The sequence below is a fragment of the Phoca vitulina genome, unplaced genomic scaffold (genome assembly GCF_004348235.1).
Source record: "Phoca vitulina isolate PV1807 unplaced genomic scaffold, GSC_HSeal_1.0 scaffold8, whole genome shotgun sequence".
In the NCBI taxonomy this organism is placed as follows: Eukaryota; Metazoa; Chordata; class Mammalia; order Carnivora; family Phocidae; genus Phoca; species Phoca vitulina.
In genome coordinates, this window is record NW_022589711.1 from 48287160 (window position 1) to 48305955 (window position 18796).

General features: G+C 41.7%; 2 protein-coding genes across 4 annotated transcripts in view; both read right to left on the reverse strand.

Annotated features, from left to right (window-relative positions):
* The window catches only part of RNF168 (ring finger protein 168), a 43514-nt gene extending 38391 nt beyond the window's left edge, over positions 1-5123 (reverse strand). Inside the window, exons 1-2 of one of the 3 annotated variants that reach the window (XM_032406808.1) lie at positions 4784-5122; positions 4103-4439 (exon numbers count right to left, since the gene is read on the reverse strand). In XM_032406808.1, the coding sequence (XP_032262699.1) occupies positions 4103-4403 (301 nt within the window). In that variant the 5' untranslated portion in view covers positions 4404-4439; positions 4784-5122. Of the gene's footprint in view, positions 1-4102 lie in introns of all 3 variants that reach the window. The other 2 variants (XM_032406807.1, XM_032406809.1) reach the window with 2 other exon arrangements.
* A 7456-nt stretch (positions 5124-12579) lies between these two features.
* SMCO1 (single-pass membrane protein with coiled-coil domains 1) lies at positions 12580-17020 on the reverse strand. Its single transcript, XM_032406210.1, has 3 exons — positions 16838-17020; positions 13463-13612; positions 12580-13039 (listed from the first exon to the last, which is right to left on the reverse strand). Exons 1-3 carry the CDS (start codon positions 16885-16887, stop codon positions 12595-12597), a joined length of 645 nt encoding a protein of 214 aa, XP_032262101.1. The 5' UTR covers positions 16888-17020; the 3' UTR covers positions 12580-12594.
* Between the last annotated feature and the right edge of the window lie 1776 nt (positions 17021-18796).

Genomic DNA, 18796 nt, shown 5'->3' on the forward strand with positions numbered 1-18796 from the left:
ATCTACATGTAAAAAAATGAAGTTGGACCCTTACCCCATACCATATTTAAAAAATTAACTCAAAATGAATTGAAGACCTAAATATAAGACCTATAAAGTTCCTAGAAGAAAAAAGGAAAAAAGCTTCATGACATTGAAATTTAGCCAAGATTTCTTGGATATGACACCAAAACCACAAGCAACAAAAGCAAAAATAGACAAATAGGACTACATCAAACTTAAAAACTACTGTGCATCAAAGGACACAATCAGCAGAGTGAAATGTCAACCTATGGTATGGGAGAAAATATTTCAAATCATATCTGATAAGGAGTTAACATCTAGAATATATAAAGAACACCAACAACTCAACAATAACAAAAAACCAAATAACCCAATTAAAAAATGAGCAAAAAAAGACTTGAATAAACATTTCTCCAAAGAAAATATACAAATGGCAAAAAAACACATGAAAAGATGTTCAACATCATTAGTCATTAGGGAAATACAAATCAAAACCACAATGAGACATCATCTCATACCTACTAGGATGGCTCCATTTAAAAAAAACAAAACAGGGGCGCCTGGGTGGCTCAGTGGGTTAAGCGCCTGCTTTCAGCTCAGGTCATGATCCCAGTGTCCTGGGATCAAGCCCCATGTCTGGCTCTCTGCTCAGCAGGAAGCCTGCTTCTCCCTCTCCCTCTGCTGCTCCCACTGCTTGTGCTCTCTCACGCTCTCTCTTTCTCTCAGATAAATAAAATCTTAAAAAAAAAAATAAAAAAATAAAACAAAACAAAACAAAGGAAAATCCAGAAAGTAAGAAAGTAACAAGTGCTGACAAGGATATGGAAGAATGGAGTCCTTGCACATTGCTAGTGGTAATGTAAGAGTACGGCAGTCCCTCAAAAAAACCCCAATGAATTAGCATATGATCCAGCAATTCCCTTCTGGGTACATACTCAAAGAAGTTGAAAACAGGAACTCAAAAAAATACTTGTACACCACTGTTCACAGCAGCATTATTCACAATAGCCAGAAGGTATAAGTAACCCAAGTGTCCACTAATAAACAAAATGTGGTAAATACATTCAATGGAATATTATTCAGCCATAGAAAAGAACGAAATTCTTTTTTTTTTTAAGTAGGCACCATGCTGGGCATGGAGCCCAACGAGGGGCTTGAACTCATGACCCTGAGATCAAGACCTGAGCTGAGATCAAGGGCTGGATGCTTAACCAACTGAGCCACCCAGGCACCCCAGAAAGGAATGAAATTCTAACACATGCTACAATATGGATGAACCTTAAGCCAGACACAAAAGGACAAATACTATGATTCTGCTTATATGAGATACCTAAAGTGGTCAAATTCATAGAAACAGGAAGTAGAATGGTGGTTAAAAGGGCTGGAGGGAGAAGGAACTGGAGAGTTACTATTTAATGGGTATGGAGTTTCAGTTTGGGAAGATGAAAAGAGTTCTGGAGAAGGATGGTGGTGATGATTGTACACCTGTGTGACTGTACTTAATGCCACTGAACTGTACACTTAAAAACAGTGGAAATGGTAAATTTTGTGATGCATGCTCTACCACAATTAAAAAGACACAGACACTAGAAAAATAAATTAAAAATAATAAATAAATAAATAAATAAAAAAGACACAGATACTAAGATACCACTTCACACCTACTAGGATGGCTATTTTAAAAATAAAAATAAAAAACACCAAAAAACCAGAAGATAAGTGTTGGTGAGGATGTGGAGAAACTGGAACCATTATACATTGCAGGTGGGAATGCAGAATGGCACAGCCCCGTGGAAAAGTCTGGCAGTTCCTCAAAAAGTTAAACATAGAATTACCATATGAGGAATGCCTGGGTGGCTCAGTCGGTTAAGCATCTGCCTTCAGCTCAGGTCATGATCCCAGAGTCCTGGGATTGAGTCCCGCACTGGGCTCCTTGCTCAGCGGGGAGCCTGCTTCTCCCTCTGCCTGCTCTGCCTGTTCTGCCTGCAGCTCTCCCTGCTTGTGCTCTGACAAATAAATAAAATCTTTTTAAAAGAATTTATCCTTTCTACCTTTATTAAAAAAAAAAAAAAGAATTACCATACGATCCAGCACTTCCACTCCTAGGTACATACACAAAAGAACAGGAAATGTTCAAATACTTATACATGAATATTTATATCAGCACTATTCAAATAGCCAAAAGATGTAAACAACTCAAATGTCCATCAATGGATGAAGATATAAACAAAATATAATACAATCCATAAAATAAAACATTATTCAGCTCTACAAAGGAATGAAGGACTAATACATGCTACAACCGTGTATAACCTTGGAAACATCAACTGAAAGAAGTCGGACACAACAGATCACATAATGTATGAATACACTTGTATGAAATATTTGGAACAAGCAATTTCACAGACACAAAGTCAACAGACACTTGCGAAGAAAGGATGGGAAAGGAGAAAAATGGAGAGTCACTGCCTAATGGTTAAAGAATTTGGGGTGATGAAAAAGTTTTGGAGGGGCACCTGGATGACTCAGTCAGTTAAGTGTCTGCCTTCAGCTCAGGTCATGATCCCAAGGTCCTGGGATGGAGTCCTGCACCAGGATCCCTGCTCAGCGAGGACTCTGCTTCTCCCTCTCCCTCTCCCTCTCCCCACCCCCCCCCTCCCCCACCCCCATGTATGCTCTCTCTCAAGTAAATAAATAAAATCTTAAAAAAAAAAAAAAGTTTTGGAAACATAGTGATGATGGTTGTACATTGTGAATATAATTACTGCCATTGAATTGTGCACTTAAAAGGTTAAAATGGCAAATTTTATGCTATATAAGAGCGCCTGGACGGCTCAGTTGTTGGGCGTCTGCCTTCGGCTCAGGTCATGATCCCGGGGTCCTGGGATCGAGCCCCACATCGGGCTCCCTGCTCAGCTGGAAGCCTGCTTCTCATTCTCCCACTCCCCCTGCTTGTGTGCCTTCTCTCGCTATTTCTCTGTCAAATAAATAAATCTTAAAAAAAAAAAAAATTTATGCTATATATATTTTACAATTCTGAAAAACCTAATGTGAAATACCAAAACCAGTGAACTGTACACTTTAAATGTATCAATTCTATGTGCAGATATCAATAAAGCAGTTTTAATAAAGTGTAACTACTGTTGAAAACATCATTAAATGGCAAATATGTTATATATATTTAGCACAATAAAAGTAATTCCCAAAAAACGCCAGGTACACCAGAGCACAGGCACCATATTCAAAGCCTAGACAAGAAACACTGCGTGGCTTATTGATCACATTAAGTGTGCTAGAGTCAAGTGTTCAGTATGGGGCACAGTGAATAGCTGCTGAGTCTACAGGGTGGAGGGCTTTAAATAAGAATAACTGAACTAGATGGAACTGGTCACTGAAAGCTAGTTGAGGTTCACTGCATGCTTAAGGGAAGAATTAAATGAATGGAGATGTAGTGCTGTAATCAAGTAAGTTAAGGAAATAACTGGGGCCTCTGGGTGGCTCAGTTGGATAAGCCACTGCCTTCAGCTCGGGTCACGGTCCCGGGGTCCTGGGATCAAGTCCCACATCAGGCTCCCCCTGCTCTGCAGGGAGCCTGCTTCTTCCTCTCCCTCTGCCTGCTGCTCCCCCTGCCTGTGTTGTGTGTGTGTGTGTGTGTGTGTGTGTGTGTAAATAAATAAATAAATAAATAAAATCTTTAAAAAAAAAGAACTGAAAGTTCTTTATGGAGTTCAGTAATACAGGAATCCAATGCTTTTTGTACTTCTGGGGTTGCTCTACTGACTGACTACTGCTTATCTGTGAATATTTATATAACTTTCACATGACTGAAGGCTCCATGTGGGCCATTCTTCTGGGTTTGTTTCTTTGTTGTCATTTTCAACCCAACAAACAACTGAACACAGCCTGGGCATTCTAACAATGAACAAAATGTTACCATCGACCTCAATCAACATGTTGGGGCCCATAAAACCCAAATCCCCGAGAAAAATTTAGACAAGTATTAATCGGCTTTTTATCCTTTTCGAAAATGGATTAGTGGTGATTCACTTTTTAAAGGATTTTGATTTTTCAGACAACACGCACGCTGGGTTTTACTCACCGATTTCCTCTGATTCCTGCCCAGAAACTCTAAGCTTGCATTCCTTTGGATAGTGTTTTTGGATTAATTCCCACAGTTCCATGTTGACAAGAGAATTTCTTCGGGTATGGTATCGGGTCCACGAAGAGACCCGGCGGCGACAGAAGGGACAGCATAAACTCGCCTTTTCGACAGTCGATTGGAAGCATGGATTACAGAGCGTGTGGTTACAAGGCAGTGTTACGGGCTCGATTAGGATTTCCACACAGATGCGGCACTGGCATTCCGACAAGGAGGGGATGGCGGTTTTGGGTACAGCCATTTTAATATGCTAAAAAGGCATGCTCAACATCAATACCTGAAAGAGAGAGAATCTTATTTCCGACCCAACTACGAAGAAAGGAAATAAACACCTTTGTGTTTAATATTATGCCCAGCAGCGTATCAGAATTCAGAGACTGGAGCATCACATAACGTCTTGAAGCAAAAAGGCGCTCTGCGATCCAGGGAAACAGGACTACCCTGGAAGGCGGCGTATTTATCCACGTTTAAGACAAATGTCGGGTAAGGAAACGAACCTTTCCGTCGGGAGACCTAGGCTGCTCCGAGGCATTAACACAACCGTTGTGGCAAGGCTGGCAGTGCGCTCCAGCTCTCCCGCGCGGCGGGAGGTACGCGCCAAGTTCCCCTCCTCCCTCTTACCAGCTGAGGGTGCTCCCTTAGCTCCCGGCAGCCAAGCCCGAGGCCGCCCAGGCCCGAAGCTTCGGGGCCTTAGCTCCGAGAAGAATGCTGTTTCCGCCCGGACGCCGAGCTGCGCGGGAGCAGGACTTCCGTTTTACCGTTGTTGTGGCGGCAGCACGCGAGCCCCCACATTCCAGCTTTCGTGCACCTGGAGCCGTTTACCGGCGCTCTGAGCCCACAGTCCCCTTCCTTGGGTCAGCCAAAAATACCTAATCTTAGCAGTGGTGCCGTAGCAACCCGACAAGGGCTAGTGACGACACAACTGCCCACCCAAACGGCCCCTCCCACCCAGAGAACGACCCAAGGGCCGACACAGCTGACGTTCGGCGGGGCGGGACTTCCGGGTCCTGTGAGCGCCGCCCGCCCCGCCCCGGCCCGCTCCCTGCCCGGTGGAGGGCCCTCCCCTTGCGTTGCAGTGCCTTTCGCTGCGGAAACTCTTGAGTGTCGTGAGGATGATCTCTGGCAGAAGAAGGGAAGCCTCGAGACAAATTAAAGACCAAACGGAAATTTTAAAAATTCTTCCCTCTTCTTAAAATTCTAGTCCCCAGGCTAGGGCGCCTGGGTGGCTCAGTTGGTTAAGCGACTGCCTTCGGCTCAGGTCATGATCCTGGAGTCCCGGGATCGAGTCCCGTATGAGGCTTCCTGCTCAGCAGGGAGTCTGCTTCTCCCTCTGACCCTCCTCCCTCTCATATGCTCTCTCTCTCTCTCTCTCTCTCTCTCTCAAATAAATAAATAAATAAATAAAAATTCTAGTCCCCAGGCTACTATTCTGTTTCTGCTATCTTGTACCAAACCTCTTAGGTCGCTTTCTAGAGTTCTTAGGAAGCATCTCCTAGGTTGATCTCCTAGAAAGGATGTGGCCAGAGAATTCGCAAACTTTAACACGCACTGCCACTGCCTTCTCTGACACACCCCTTCTGAAGTCTGAGGCCTAGAGATAGGTTGTTTTAGGATTGCCTTCCCTTCTAAGTGTTGTCCAAAACTGACTTTTTGTGTTCTGGGACCGAAATTTGTAAGGCAAAGACAGAACTTGGGTATAAAGAAGGAAGATAGTTTATTGCTTCGCCGGGCTGAAGGAGCCTGCAGCAGGCTGATGCCTCCAAGACTGCAAGCCTGCCCAGGGCAAAAGGCTGAGGGATTCGGTAGGCATTACAGGATCTGGGCAGTTTCGACAGGAATCTGGTACGTGCTGTCCCCACGTTTCTTATGTTTTCAAGGTGGTCTCAGGACTAGCGCTGCCATGGGCCATCCAGGTCTCATTACTAAGTATCTACATCACCCAGTTCTTGGAACAAAAGGTTCTACAGAAAAACAAGTGAAAGGGAGGGGAGGCCTCAAGAATGAGGACGAGAACAATTCGTGCAGTTTAAAGTCAAGATTTGCTGAAGCATTAGTGTGTCCATCTTAATTTCCATCCATTCATTTCTTCTTTATTTTTATTTTTTAAATCATGTTATTAATTTTTTTAATATTTGTTTCAGGGATACAGGTCTGTGATTCATCAGTCTTATATAATACCCAGTGCTCATTACAACACATACCGTCCCCAGTGTCTATCACCCAGCCACCCCATTCCCCCACTGCCCTCCCCTCCAGCAATCCTCAGTTTGCTTCCTAAGATTTAGAGTCTCTTATGGTTTGTCTCCCTCTCTGGTTTCATCTTTTTTCATTTTTTCCTCTCTTCCTGTATGATCCTCTGCCTTGTTTCTTAAATTCCACATATCAGTGAGATTATATGATGATTGTCTTTCTCTAATTGACTTATTTTGCTTAGCATAATACCCTCTAGTTCTATCCACGTCCTTGCAAATGACAAGATTTCATTTTTGATGGCTGCGTAACATTCCATTATATATATATTCCATTGTATATATATTACCACATCTTCTTTACCCATTCATCTGTTGATGGACATCTAGGCTCTTTCCATAGTTTGGCTATTATGGACATTGCTGCTATAAACATTGGGGTGCAGGTGCCCCTTCAGATCACTACATTTGTATCTTTGGGGTAAATACCCAGTAGTGCAATTGCTGGGTCCTAGGGTGGTTCTATTTTTAACCTTTTGAGGAACCTCCATACTGTTTTCCAGAGTGGCTGCACCAGCTTGCATTCCCACCAACAGTGAGGAGGGTTCCACTTTCTCCGCATCTTTGCCAACGTCTGTCGTTTCCTGACTTGTTAAGGTTAGCCATTCTGACCAGTATGAGGTAGTTTCTCATTGAGGTTTTGATCTGTATTTCCCTGATACCAAGTGATGTTGTGCACTTTTTCATGTGTCTGTTAGCCATTTGGATATTTTCTTTGCAGAAATGTCTGTTCATGGGGCGCCTGGGTGGCTCAGATGGTTAAGCGTCTGCCTTCAGCTCAGGTCATGATCCCAGGGTCCTGGGATTGAGTCCTGCACTGGGCTCCTTGCTCAGCGGGGAGCCTGCCTCTCCCTCTCCTTCTGCCTCTCCCCCTGCTCATGCTCTCTCTCTCAGTATCTCTGTGTCTCAAATGAATAAATAAAATCTTAAAAAAAAAAAAAAAGAATGTCTGTTCATGTCCTCTACCCATTTCTTGATTGGATTATTTGTTCTTTGGGTGTTGAGTTTGATAAGTTCTTTACAGATTTTGGATACTAGCCCTTTATCTGATACGTCATTTGCAAATATCTTCCCCCGTTCTGTTGGTTGTCTTTTGATTTTGTTGACTGTTTCCTTTCCTTGGCAAAAGCTTTTTATCTTGATGAAGTCCCAATCGTTCATTTTTTGCTTTTGTTTCCCTTGCCTTTGGTGACGTGTCTAGCAAGAAGTTGCTGTAGCCGAGGTTGAAGAGGTTGCTGCCTGTGTTCATCTCAAGGATTTTGATGGATTCCTGTCTCACATTGAGGTCTTTCATCCATTTTGAGTCTATTTTTGTGTATAGTGTAAGGAAATGGTCCAGTTTCATTCTTCTGCATGTGGCTGTCCAATTTTCCCAACACCATTTGTTGAAGAGACTGTCTTTTTTCCATTGGACATTCTTTCCTGCTTTGTCGAAGATTAGTTGACCATTGAGTTGAGGGTCCATTTCTGGGCTCTCTATTCTGTTCCATTGATCTATGTGTCTGTTTTTGTGCCAGTACCATACTGCCTTGATGATGACAGCTTTGTAATAGAGCTGGAAGTCCGGCATTGTGATGCCGCCAGCTTTGCTTTTCTTTTTCAACATTCCTCTGGCTATTCGGGGTCTTTTCTGGTTCCATACAAATTTTAGGATTATTTGTTCCAGTTCTGTGAAAAAAGTTGATGGTATTTTGACAGGGATTGCATTGAATGTGTAGATTGCTCTAGGTAGCATACACATTTTAACAATATTTGTTCTTCCAATCCATGATCATGGAATGGTTTTTTTTTTTCATGGAATGTTTTTTCATTTCTTTGTCTTTCTCAATTTTTTTCATGAGTGTTCTATATTTTTCTGAGTACAGGTCCTTTGCCTCTTTGGTTAGGTTTATTCCTAGGTGTCTTATGGTTTTGGGTGCAATTGTAAATGGGAGAGAAACTCCTTAATTTCTCTTTCTTCTGTCTCATTTTTGGTGTATAGAAATGCAATTGATTTTTATATCTTGCCACTTTGCTGAATTCCTGTATGAGTTCTAGCAATTTTGGGGTGGAGTCTTTTGGGTTTTCCACATAGAGTATCATGTCATCTGCAGAGTGAGAGTTTGACTTCTTTGCCGATTCAGATGCCTTTTATTTCTTTTTGTTGTCTGATTGTTGAGGCTAGGACTTCTAATACTATGTTGAACAGCAGTGGTGATAGTGGACATCCCTGCTGTGTTCCTGACCATAGGGGTAAAGCTCTTAGTTTTTCCCTATTGAGAATGATATTCGCTGTGGGTTTTTCATAAATGGCTTTTATGATATTGAGGTATGTACCCTCTATCCCTACACAGTGGAGAGTTTTTTTTTTTTTTAAGATTTTATTTATTTATTTGACAGAGAGAGACACAGCGAGAGCAGGAACACAAGCAGGGGGAGTGGGAGAGGGAGAAGCAGGCTTCCTGCCGAGCAGGGAGCCCAATGTGGGGCTCGATCCCAGGATCTTGGGATCATGACCTGAGCCGAAGGCAGATGCTTAATGACTGAGCCACCCAGGCGCCCCCATCCATTCATTTCTATAGCAGTTTCATAGGGCTTGGAAAACAAACTACAGGGCTGCCTCGATCCTGGGGCTTAGCTGTCATGTGCATCATTTATGGTGTACTCCTGTATTATTAAATTTCAATCTAGAACAATCAAAATTACAAAGGAGGTAAAAAGTATTTTAACATTTTATGCATTCTGAAATAAGTTTTTCCACTTTGATACTAAGTTCTTGTGCTGACACCTGATCCTACCGTTTTGAATTCTATGAAAAAAGTAGGTTTTGGGACACCTGGCTGGCTCAGTTGGTAGAGCATGTGACTCTTGATCTCATGTGATCTTGGGCCCCACACTGGGTGTAAAGATTACTTAAAAATTTAAAAAAAAGAAAAGTAGGTTTTGGCTAGAAAAACCACAGGAACGAAATAGACTGATCTCTAGTACTTAAGAACCAAACCAAGAGGCAGAAAATAGAATGATGGTTGCCAGGGGCTGGGAAAGTTACTATTTAATGGGTACAGAGTTTGTTTTCAGATGGATGGTAGTAATGGTTGCACAATATTATGAATGTATATAATACACTGAACTGTCCACTTAAAAATTGTTAAGGTGTTCAATTTTGTTATATGTATTTTACCACAATAAGAAAAAAAATTTTTTTTTTTAAAGATTTTATTTATTTATTTGAGAGAGAGAGAGAGAGAGCACATGAGAGGGGTGAGGGTCATAGGGAGAAGCAGGCTCCCTGCCGGGCAGGGAGCCTGATACGGGACTCGATCCAGGGACTCCAGGATCATGACCTGAGCCGAAGGCAGTCGCTTAACCAACTGAGCCACCCAGGCGCCCAAGAAAAAATTTTTAAACAACAAAACCAAAAGAAAAGGAAAAGAAAAGAAAAGAAAAGAAAAGAAAAGAAAAGAAAAGAAAAAAACAACCTGAAAAAAAACTCAGGCCTGAGTTTTTGAGGAAATGTTACATAGATGTGGAGGAAGAGAAGAAAATCACTGCGTGAATACAGTCTTTAAGATCTTTTGGGTTTGCTGAGACCATTCAGGTTGGCCAGATGGTTTCAGATGGAGATAAACCAAGGATGTGTGGGCCCTGGTAGAGAGTTTTGGGAGCTTTCATTTTGTTTTAATGTGAATTCAGAAACCTGTTGTTGTGAATCCACTTGTCCATGATATCAACACCTTAGCCTAAAATTTCAGCTCCCTAATATGGTCCCAACCTTCTTTTCCCTGTGGAACCCCCCTTTATTCTTTCTTTTTTTTTTTTAAGGTTTATTTGAGAGAGAGGGAGAGCATGAGCGCAGTGGAGAGGGGCACAGGGAGAGGGAGAGAAACTCAAGCAGACTCTGTGCTGAGTGTGGAGCCGGATTTGAGGCTGGATCCCATGACCCCGAGATCATGACCTGAGCTAAAACCAAGAGACGGACACCCAACAGACTGAGCCACCCAGAAGCCCCCTCCCATTATCCTTTATTGTTTATTTTTATTTTTTTAAAATATTTTATTTATTTGACAGAGAGAGACACAGCGAGAGAGGGAACACAAGCAGGGGGAGTGGGAGAGGGAGAAGCAGGCTTCCCGCCGAGCAGGGAGCCTGATGTGGGGCTCGATCCCAGGACCCTGAGATCATGACCTGAGCCGAAGGCAGACGCCCGACAACTGAGCCACCCAGGTGCCCCCCCATTATCCTTTCAAACATTCAACTATGATCTAGTCGCTGGCATCCAGATCTTGTGCTTTCAGGCCATAGTTTGAAATCTTAACTCATGAGTTACTTTGGTGCTTTGCCTACTTGAAGGATCAATTCAATGTGCTTCCTCCAGGAAGTGGTCCTCAATCTTCAATCACACAGTGATAACCCTCCTCTGAACTCACCTAATCATGTATTGCCTACTGATAGTGGTTTTTACTGTAGTCTTATTATTTAACTCTTAACATTTTAATTTATATGTTCAGGTATTTATGTCTGTGTAATGGATACATTTTATGTGCTTCCTCAGATTTCCTTGGCCTTGTTTACTTTCTGGACCCACAGTCCCTTGCTCTGCCTGGGGCTGACCAGTTGCATTTCTAGAATCTCTGGCTCTTTCTATCACTTCTGGACTCCAGTGAAACATTGCACTGAGCAAGGCAGGCACTGGCTTCCCACTGGCTGCTGGGAGGACTTAAGTGATGCATCCTGGAAGTAGAGTGGTGGGGGGCAGTTACTCCCCAGGGAACAAACTTCAGCCAACTGAAAACAGTAGACTAAGTGAGCATGACAGAGAAATTCCCTTTCCATCTTCCTTCCAAGGCATGGTTTCTCCAAACAGTGTGTCTGGGGAGGACAAGAAAAAAAAGTGCATTTTTTTCAAGATTTTATTTATTTTTTATTATTTATTTGTTTATTTGAGAGAGCGTGAGAGAGAGTGAGCAAGGTGAGGAGCAGAGGGAGAAGCAGGCTCCCCGCTGAGCAGAGAGCCCAACACGGGGCTCAATCCCGGGATCCTGGGATCATGACCTGAGCCGAAGGCAGCCGCTTAACCGACTTGAGGCGCCCCTCAAGATTTTATTTTTAAGTAATCTCTACACCCAACATGGGGCTCAAACTTACAACCTTGAGAGCAAGAGTCTAATGCTCTACCAGCTGAGCCAGCCAGATGCTCCAAGACTGAGTGCATTTATCTACCAAGCAAGCTGCTGTGTCATGGCTCATTTTCAAAGAGGGCCAGCAAGGTAATACATCATATTGTATTACTTCGAATCCTCTACCTAACTCCTTCCAGAATGTTACCTCATTTTGGTTAATCTGAATTTGTACCGCCCAAATAATGCATAAGCACTTAACCTTTACCCCGAAGACAGGGTCCACATTTTTAAATGTTTCTGTTATTCACAGCACCTAGTACATGGCATTTGGTGTTCAATAAAATTTTTTTAAGATTTTATTTTTAAGTAATTTCTATATCCATTATGGGGCTTAAACCTACAACCCTGAGATCAAGAATCATGTGCTTTATCAACTGAGCCAGTCAGGCGCCCCAATAGATACTTTAATATATAGTCAATGTGTAAGAGTTCCCTTTCCAGTGTAAAATAACTATGGTAGTGTACTGGAGAGAAAGTGCACAACATACAATATATATTAGGTGTTTTTATTGTTTTTTTGTCTTCTAGTATATAGTACATTCACATGGTTCAAAATTCAAAATGTACAAAATGGAGTAACAGTGAAAAGAATTCCTCCTACCTTTGACCCCTAGCCTCTTCATTTTTTTCCCTGAGAGAACCAATGTTCTTACTTTCTAATGTATCTCTCCAGAAGAAGCTTATGAAGTTTATGGATATATTAGCTTATGTGTGTGTGTGTGTGTGTGTGTGTGTGTGTGTATGTTTGTTTTTGCCCTTTTTTTTCTACTTAACAATATATAGGAAATATTTTAAAATAATACATCTTGGTAATAACTCCTTATCATTTTACAGTTACACAAAGAACTTCTTCATTCTCTTATATTGCTACACAGAAAGTATCCATTGTATCAATTTATCATAGTTTGTTTAAGGCTCCCCCCACTTTTGCTATAAAAATAAGCCTGTGATAAATTGTACATACATCTTCTTTTCTCCATTTGCAAGATAAACTGCTAGAAGTAGAATCTCTTGGTCATCAAAGTTAGCTTCTGACTGATGGTATCAACTCTTTTAGGGATGACTTTTGCTCTTCGGGGGCCCTCGCTGCTTTCCCCTTCCCAATGACCTGCACAGCCCTCAGCAAACTATCCTGCAGAGCCTGGTTCTTTACCATGTTAGTGATCAGGAAAGTGACATCCCTGATATACATCTGCCTCACTTTAGCACCATAGTATTCTGCCTTGTTACCATGGGCGATAAAGAAGGTACAAAGTGCTGTGATATCTCCTTCTTGCAGCCCACACTCCTCCAGGACAGACTCCCACACGACTCTAACGCGCTGGTTCTTGACTTTTCGTCTCAGGACAGAGGCTAAGGTGGGAAGACCTCGCACCAGGTCTGGCAGCTTCTCAAGCACACGAGTGTGCAAGCAGATGAGTACTTCGATGACGTAGCTGTATAAAATATTCAGTTCCATTGAAGTGAATCTACAAAAAATGTGGAGAGCTTCTTAATCAGTAGAACTCCTTATGTACAAACATAAAGCTAATTCTATCAGGATACAAACCCACGAGAAGAACCAGCGGTTGTATTTTAGAAAATATTTTAGAATAGGGCCTGCACTACGTGGGATAGCTTCGTTCTCAGGCCCCTCACACTACACATTTCTCGACAGCAGAGGAGTTATGTCACCCATCTCTGTGCTAGCAAGACACCGTCAGACAAGAGACACTGATGAGATGTATATGGCAGGACTGGTGTATCAACGGGTGCTCAAATTAATCTTTTTTGAAGGAATTGACCTCCGAAAATATAATTTCTTCACAATCCATTGAAGTTCAAGTTTAGAATGACCACTGCAAGCTCTCACAAAGCCACAAAATTCCACCGCTTTCTCACTGGATACTCACTTGGTTGCCAGAACTGCTCTCCACAGCTCATCTTGGGCTGCCTGGCTTGTCAGAGCCTTGCTATGCTCTTCAAATCTCTGGGTCAGACCATCCTTGGTGCAGTCCAGCTCTTTAAACTGTGCTTCTAAAGCTTGGAGTTTGTGGTCTACTCTATAGGATGAAAGAATCAAGCGGGACTTTAGGACAAGGGACAAAACCTTAGTTTTGCCTTAAGGTAAAGCTCTAATACATTGTTTATAACTGCCATTAATTTGGGCAGCTACTTAAATGATGAACAGTTGTTCCTATTTGCCGTTCTCTCTAACCATCATCCTACGTCCTATATTCCTTATATTGCCAAACCTTTTAATCGTCTGATTACTTGAATTATCTGCCACGTCTTGATTTTTGTATTGTACTTTATATTTTCAAAAGTATTTTAGGGGCGCCTGGCTGGCTGAGTCAGTGGAGCCTGCCACTCTCAGTCTCAGGGTCTTGAGTTCAAGCCCCACATTGGGCATGGAGCCTACTTTAAGAAAAGAAGTACTTTTTTTTTTTTTTTAAGATTGTTTATTTATTTATTTGACAGAGAGAGACACAGTGAGAGAGGGAACACAAGCAGGGGGAGTGGGGGAGGGAGAAGCAGGGTTCCCACCAAGCAGGGAGCCCGATGCAGGGCTCGATCCCAGGACCCTGGGATCATGACCTGAGCCGAAGGCAGGTGCTTAACGACTGAGCCACTCAGGCACCCTGAAAAGAAGTACTTTAAATACAAGCATTACTTTGATTCTCACAACAACCATAAGAAATGAAGCAGTCATTTTTATCATTTTACAGATAAAGAAATTGAGGGGTGCCTGGCTGGCTCAGTCAGAAGAGCATGAGACTCTTGATCTCGGGGTCACGAGTTCAAGCCCTACATGGATGTAGAGATTACTAAAAAAAAATAAATAAACTTTACAGATAAAGAAATTGAGTCTCCAAAAGATTGAAACCTAATGTCATAGCTAGCTAGTGCTGGGACCAGTATTTAATAAGGTGCATTTCTCTATTCTGACTGCCCAAATCCTATCCTACCTTCAGGATAAGCTCACTTTCCACTGTTTGCTTGAATTCCCTAGCCTTTCTGCCTGGAGATCACCCTGCCGACTTAATTTTCACAGGGACTGCCTTCATTACCTGTCACTCCCCACCTCCAGCTTTATTTTTAGAGTTAGCATTTCATGAATGAAATTGTAAGCTTTTGGAGGGAGGGAATCAGAGACTATTTCTGAGACATCTTTATACCTGTCCCCTAATACCTAGCAAAGGCCTTAGACAAAAGTAATAAAATAACGTCTCATCTGATCCACATCCATGATGTGAATGAGTTGCTGAGCTGTGTAACCCAACATGGGCATTTGGGGTAGCTCTGAACAACCTTAATCATCAGGGGGCGCTGTGGCACCAGAATTATGTCAAACTGAATCACAGAGAACTGAAACAACACAACTCACTTGCCTGAAGACCCCCACATTGTTTTTCATGAAAGAAGTGATAGATAAATACACATACCACTTCCGTGAGCTTCCAAGTCCCCAGTGACCTGAATACTCTCAGAGTTGCCCAGGTTCTGTCCTTGGCCATCTTTTCTTCTTGGTCCTCACTTTATCTCAAGGCTAATTCAGCTTCAGGTACCACATCTCTCCTAAGCTCTAGACCTGTTATCTTTAACTGTGTTTTGTGCATCTCCACCTGGATGGAGACGTCAAACTCAACTGTCCTAAACTGAACCTGCTAACTATCCCCCCCACACCCCAATCATCAGAAATTACTATGGTGGAATTTTCTCACTGTTTTGGATATTTTATTTACATATAGATAAGGCCCTCTACGAAATGTGTGGTGTTTCGTAGGAGTGTAAGCCTGCAGGACCTAATATGGCAGCAGTCTCCGTTTGCATGTCGAAACAATGTCATCTGGCATACTGTTGGTATTCACTTTGACACCTTTAAGACTATATTGCTTATAGGTCATCTCTAAGTTGAACTCTGTAGAGAGAAACTCTAGCTTGTCAGTCAGTATAAAAGTTCACAACGGTTAACAGTTTTTGGGAAGCCTCTCACCAAAAGGCATTCCCACACCATTCCAAATAAATCCTAAACAACATGTCTGCAAATCCAAGTCTGCTTTCTACTACAATCCCCCAGTTTTGTTAGTGATATCACCATCTATTCAATTGCTTGAACTAGAAATCTCAGAATAATTTTTAGCTTTTTTTTCTTCCTCTCCATTAATGCCTCTAAACTATCCCTTCCTCTCCATCACCACTAAACCAGTTAGTAACTATCTTTCACTTTGACCTAGGATTATAGTAGCCTAACTGAATCCTTGCTTTCAATTTCTGCTACCTCTAATCCATCCTCTAGAAATATGCTTCTTTTTTTTTAAGATTTTTTAAAAATTTATTTATTTGTCAGAGAGAGAGAGAGCACTAGAGAAAGAGAGAGAGAGAGGGAGAAAGAAAGCACAAGCAGGGGAAGTGTCAGGCAGAGGGAGAAGTAGGCTTCCCGCTGAGCAGGGAGCCCAATACGGGGCTTGATCCCAGGACCCTGGGATCATGACCTAAGCTGAAGGCAGACGCTTAACCAGCTGAGCCACCCAGGCATCCCTAGAAATATGCCTCTAAACCACAATTCTGTTCATGTAACTCAACTGATTATCTATGTTGTCCATTGATACAGTTAGAGCGAAATTGGATATCCTCAGGAGGATAAACATAAAGCCCTTAGCCCTTTGCTGCCTTCTTCTGCCCGTCCTCTCATATCCTAGTCACTAACCACTTGCGACATCTAGCAGCTGACTGAACACAGCACACGATTCCAAGCTTCTGTGGCTTCCAAGTACTTTTCCTCACCCCAGAATTCCTTCCCATATTTTTCTTTCTCATAACTTTTTACTCATACTTTAAGGTCCAGCTTAAATGTCTCTCTGTGAAGTGTTCCTTTTCCTAGTATAAAAGGCAAAATTAATCGATCCTTTCTTCCTGTTCTCATAGCCCTTTAGGAACATTACCATCGTAAGGTCATAAGGTCAATCACATTCTAGTATTTATGAATACTTCTGTTATCCGTATAGGCTTTGAGCTCCTTGAGGACAGAAACCGTATTTTACTTATTTTGTATACCTAGAATATAGCACATGCATTAATTGAATGGAATTCACCTGGGAGTAATTTTTCTTTCTTGTTTAGTTATATATATTTTTAACCTGGAAGACTTAAACCACTTTAAACAGAGACAGAATTCTAATTAGCATGTCTATAGTTCTTTGCCTATTTTTATTCTTTATTCTTCTCTTACCCATCTTCCCAGAAAAGCAGGCAATGCTTGCTCCCTCCCTGTAGCCCTTAGCAACCTTTTCATTGCCTCCTTCAAGGATATCAGGGCTGTGGTCTCATTGTTCATCTTCTTAAGGCAAAATGAAAGGAAACCAAACAAGGAAAACAAAAACCTAATGGAGGTTTGAATCCAGGGTTTTCTGCTGTCTTCCACTCAGCAACAGGCAGCAGCAGTATGAGTATTTGATCTAATTCTGCCTGAAAGGTCACTCAGTACAAGAAGCTTTTAATAGCTTGTACATCCAAATATAGTTCCAGAGAACTCATCTTGTGAGCACAGGTGTCTTAGAACGCACATATTTGCTTTTGTAAAATGAGCCATAGTACATCAACATAGCAAAACAATCAGATGTAAACGTGGCTCTGTGTATTCCAATAAATGTATATATGGTTATATACAGGGATTAAATTTGATGGAAATATTACTCTCAAATTTTAACAGCTTCATTATTCAACTATAATCTAAATTAGGTTTAAAGAGATCCCCAGACCTTCTATGATGTATTGTATCAATGCTAAAAATCTAACCATCCTTAGAAACTAATAAATATTTATTGAGAGTTTCTAGTATTAGATTAAGTATTGAAAATAAAAACAGACAGGGGTGCCTGGGTGGCTCAGTCGGTTAGAGGTCCAACTCTTGATTTCGGCTCAGGTCATGATCTCGGGGTCGTGAGATTGAGCCCCGTGCTGGGTGTGGAGGCTGCTTAAGATTCTCCTCTCTCTGTTGTGCTGTCTCTCTCTCTAAAAACACATACATACATACGTATGTATATAAATACATAAATAAGGAAATAAACACAGACATAAAACAGGACCCCTGAATTCAATGTGTTTAAAGTCTAATTGGGAAGACAGGACATATACTTAAAAAGAAAATGTATATAAAATGTTGTGCGCCAAATAGGTACAGACCATAGAAATCATAGATGAGAGAGTAAGTCACTAAAGCCTTGGATAATTGAGAAATGCTAACATTGAAGGTAGGAGTTGGGCTTAGCCTTAAAGGAAATGTAAGTCTCTGATTATCAGAGAAGACAGAGAAGGGTATTACCAACTGGAGTAATGTGCGCAAAATCACAAAGCAAGGTACATGATGTGGTCAGGAAACAATGGGTGGATATGCCTTAAGCAAAAAATTCATGTGAGGAAAAAAACAACATTTAATAAGATCTTAATACAATTTTATTTATTAAAAAACATTTAATAGGATCTTAATATTTATTTATTTATTTGTTTGTTTGACAGAGAGAGAGAGAGCACAAGCAGGGGGAGCAACAGAGGGAGAGGGAGAAGCAGAGAGCCCACCATGGGGCTCGATCCCAGGACCCTGGGGTCATGACCTGAGCTGAAAGCACATGCTTAACCATCTGAGCCATTCAGGTGCCCCTGTATAAATAAAATCTTAAAACAAAAAACAAAACAAAACTCAGCCACGTTTTACCATTTTTAAGTGTACGGTTCTGTGGCATTAAGAACATTTACCCTGTTGCCCAACCATCACCACCATCCTTCTCCAGAACATTTTCATCTTCCCCAGCTGAAATTCTATACCCATTAAATACCAACTCCACATTCTCCCCTCTCAGTCCTGGAAACTACCATTCTACTTTTTGTCCCTATGAATTTAACTCCTCTAGGTCCTCATATAAGTGGAATTGTATACTATTTGTCCTTTTGTGACTGGGAAGAAAGCTTTTCTGGTGACAAAAAAACACACACATAGTAGAAATGGTCTCTCTTCATCCCTCCTATTGTTGAATCTTCATGTAATGCCTGGTACTGCAGCAATCACCCTTTTATGACCGTGAGGGGAACCAGCCACAGAGAGCAAGCCAGGACAGCAGAGCAGACAGATGAAAAGAACCTTTCACAATGGAAAGTAGTATGAAAGTTCCTCAAAAAATTAGAACTGGAAATCATATGATCCAGCAATCCCATTTCAGGGGATATATTAAAAAAAAAAAATTGAAAAG

What these genes read in the sequence shown, in the direction of transcription:
- SMCO1 (XM_032406210.1), bottom strand. Translation starts at nt 16,887, where the DNA reads ATGAACAATGAGACCACAGCCCTGATATCCTTGAAGGAGGCAATGAAA. An exon ending in TTGAAGGAGGCAATGAAAAG is followed by an intron (nt 13,613 to 16,837) that starts GTTGCTAAGGGC and finishes TTCATCCTATAG; the next exon opens with AGTAGACCACAAACTCCAAG. An exon ending in AGAGCAGTTCTGGCAACCAA is followed by an intron (nt 13,040 to 13,462) that starts GTGAGTATCCAG and finishes CATTTTTTGTAG; the next exon opens with ATTCACTTCAATGGAACTGA.